This window comes from Anneissia japonica, unplaced genomic scaffold (genome assembly GCF_011630105.1).
Source record: "Anneissia japonica isolate Jap-2015-1 unplaced genomic scaffold, ASM1163010v1 scaffold38835_len2620_cov191, whole genome shotgun sequence".
In the NCBI taxonomy this organism is placed as follows: Eukaryota; Metazoa; Echinodermata; class Crinoidea; order Comatulida; family Comatulidae; genus Anneissia; species Anneissia japonica.
In genome coordinates, this window is record NW_022693031.1 from 442 (window position 1) to 2,620 (window position 2,179).

The window sequence follows — 2,179 nt, forward strand, 5'->3', positions numbered from 1 at the left end:
CTCCCACACACACTTAATCTTTAAGGGGCCCCTAGATACCATTGGCAGTGCCAGCAGGGGCAGTTGGACCAAAAAATAAATACAATACAGTAAAATAAAATAGGCCTAATGAAATGAAATGTGTGTTTGACTTCAAGAGTAGTAACAATTTTATTTTAACAACTTTACATTTAATGTATTTTACAAAAGAGTCATCTAGAGGTCCCTTTTTTTTTTTTAATGTCATTAGGGACCGGCTAGGGCCACCCTTCCCATCGGACAGCTTAGCCCCCAGAAAATATATCTTACAGCCGCCACTTCTAGATACGCCACTGAATGCAGGCCACATTTACTTTTAATGTGATGGAGAAATATTGATGAGGGAATTACTGTAATTTGAAAATTAACTTTCTGTAGGTGTATAAGGCTTAACTTTGCTAGCATATTTTTTTTTTTTAAATAACATATTGATTGTAACACAATCTTTTGGGGTTTTTTTTAACCGAAGTCGACATTTTGAAGCTTGTATACCTCCATTTCGTTCCTGCTGCGGTACTCAGACAAAGCCTGTACAATGATGATAAATTCATGAAGAATAAGCAATGCCTTGATATTTACATTGATGCATTGCACTGTCATGCTATAGAGGAGGTCAAAGCAACCCGACCACGACGACCAAGATATCAAAGATATTCTGCAAAGGAGAATAAGGTTGGTACAGTAATAGAATACAGTATGTAGAATAGAATGTTTTCTTGGAGTTACTTCTACCAAAATGTTGAATTATAATTACAGTATATTATGTTTTATATTGTATGAATTTGTATGTATTATTTGTATTACTGAGGTTCCGAAATGGTCAGCCTTGACTAGATGTACCACCCTCGTAAAACATCATTGAAAGAAAAATGAACTAATTAGTCGCTGCTTAATTATAATCATGTGTCATTGACACATGATTATAAAACATTTGTAATTATGATATTACTATATGCTTTTGTTTCATTTTATTGTCAGTTCTTAGTAACTTTTAGATACAGAATGCCGATGTACTATGAACATGAGGAAGACAAGTGGCTACCTCTTCCTGGATGCAAGTATCCCCCAGGACAAATAAAAAAATGTACCAGTACGCTTACGACAATATATGCTCTTGTTAAAACGACTGATCCTTATGATCCCTCCGAGTATTATGCAGCAGAGGTTCTTGCTCATCGCAATCAACTCTGGGAATATTCTTGCCAAAGCAATGAATGGAAGTTGTATGTTTTACCGACGAACGAGCCTGATGATTTGGTGTATCTACAAGGAACGCTGTACGTAATGGAGAACAAGAGAATGTGGAAAATGGAGACAGATCAATGGAAAAATTGTGAGAGTTGTGCACATAACTGCACTACATCATTTGCCTTTGGCAAGTACATCATTCGATTTGGTGCAAGTAACTCCAAGAAGACGTTCTATTGTAGCTTATATGATGTTAACAAGATGACATACACCCAAATTGTATACAAGATGCCAAAACCGGTTATTGTTCAAAAAGCTGGGGTACAGTCAGTTATGATGATTGATGGGAGTGTATACAACTGGCATAAATGGGCTAAGTATTGTATTAGTAACAATGAAATCATGGACTCAACATCAGGTGCAGCGTTTCTCATTCCTCAAGATGATATCCCACTTCAGCAGTCAAACAGAACAATTCTATTAAAAGATAAACTTCACTATGTTGTTGGACAGACAGTGTTTCTGCCCAATACTGAACATTGTAACAGTGCCAGTGTTTGTAGGAATATAACAAACCTCAAAAAGAAACATAAAATTTTGCCAGGAGACAAAAACATTGTTTTTGTCAGTCTTGTTCGTGAATGTTTTCGACCAATTGATTGAATAAATGATGAATGATGTACTGATAATTATTTATGCATATAAATATTTGCCAATTATAATACTTAAAGCAGTATTGTCGATTAATTAACAAGTCTGAGATGCCAAAAATGTTTTTGTTTGTCTTTTGTGGGAGTTACCGACCCACTCATTTTTTTTTCTTGGTTTTTACCAGTTTTTTTCTTTACATCGTCTGTGAGAAACCAGTTCACTAGATGGATGTTCAGTTCGTTTACACCATTTTTCTTTGATATGAATTCATTTTAAATAGACAACAAATATCAGTGGTGGTGCCAGCGTCTGAAATCGGGGT

At 35.5% G+C, this 2,179-nt stretch overlaps 1 protein-coding gene across 1 annotated transcript in view; it reads left to right on the forward strand.

Moving 5' to 3' along the window:
- LOC117100604 overlaps positions 1–2,169 on the forward strand; it is a 2,604-nt gene extending 435 nt beyond the window's left edge. Inside the window, exons 2-3 of the mRNA XM_033240388.1 lie at positions 488–690; positions 997–2,169. Coding sequence (XP_033096279.1) covers positions 488–690; positions 997–1,869 — 1,076 coding nt within the window. The 3' untranslated portion in view covers positions 1,870–2,169. The remainder of the gene's footprint in view (positions 1–487; positions 691–996) is intronic.
- The last annotated feature ends 10 nt before the right edge of the window (positions 2,170–2,179 follow it).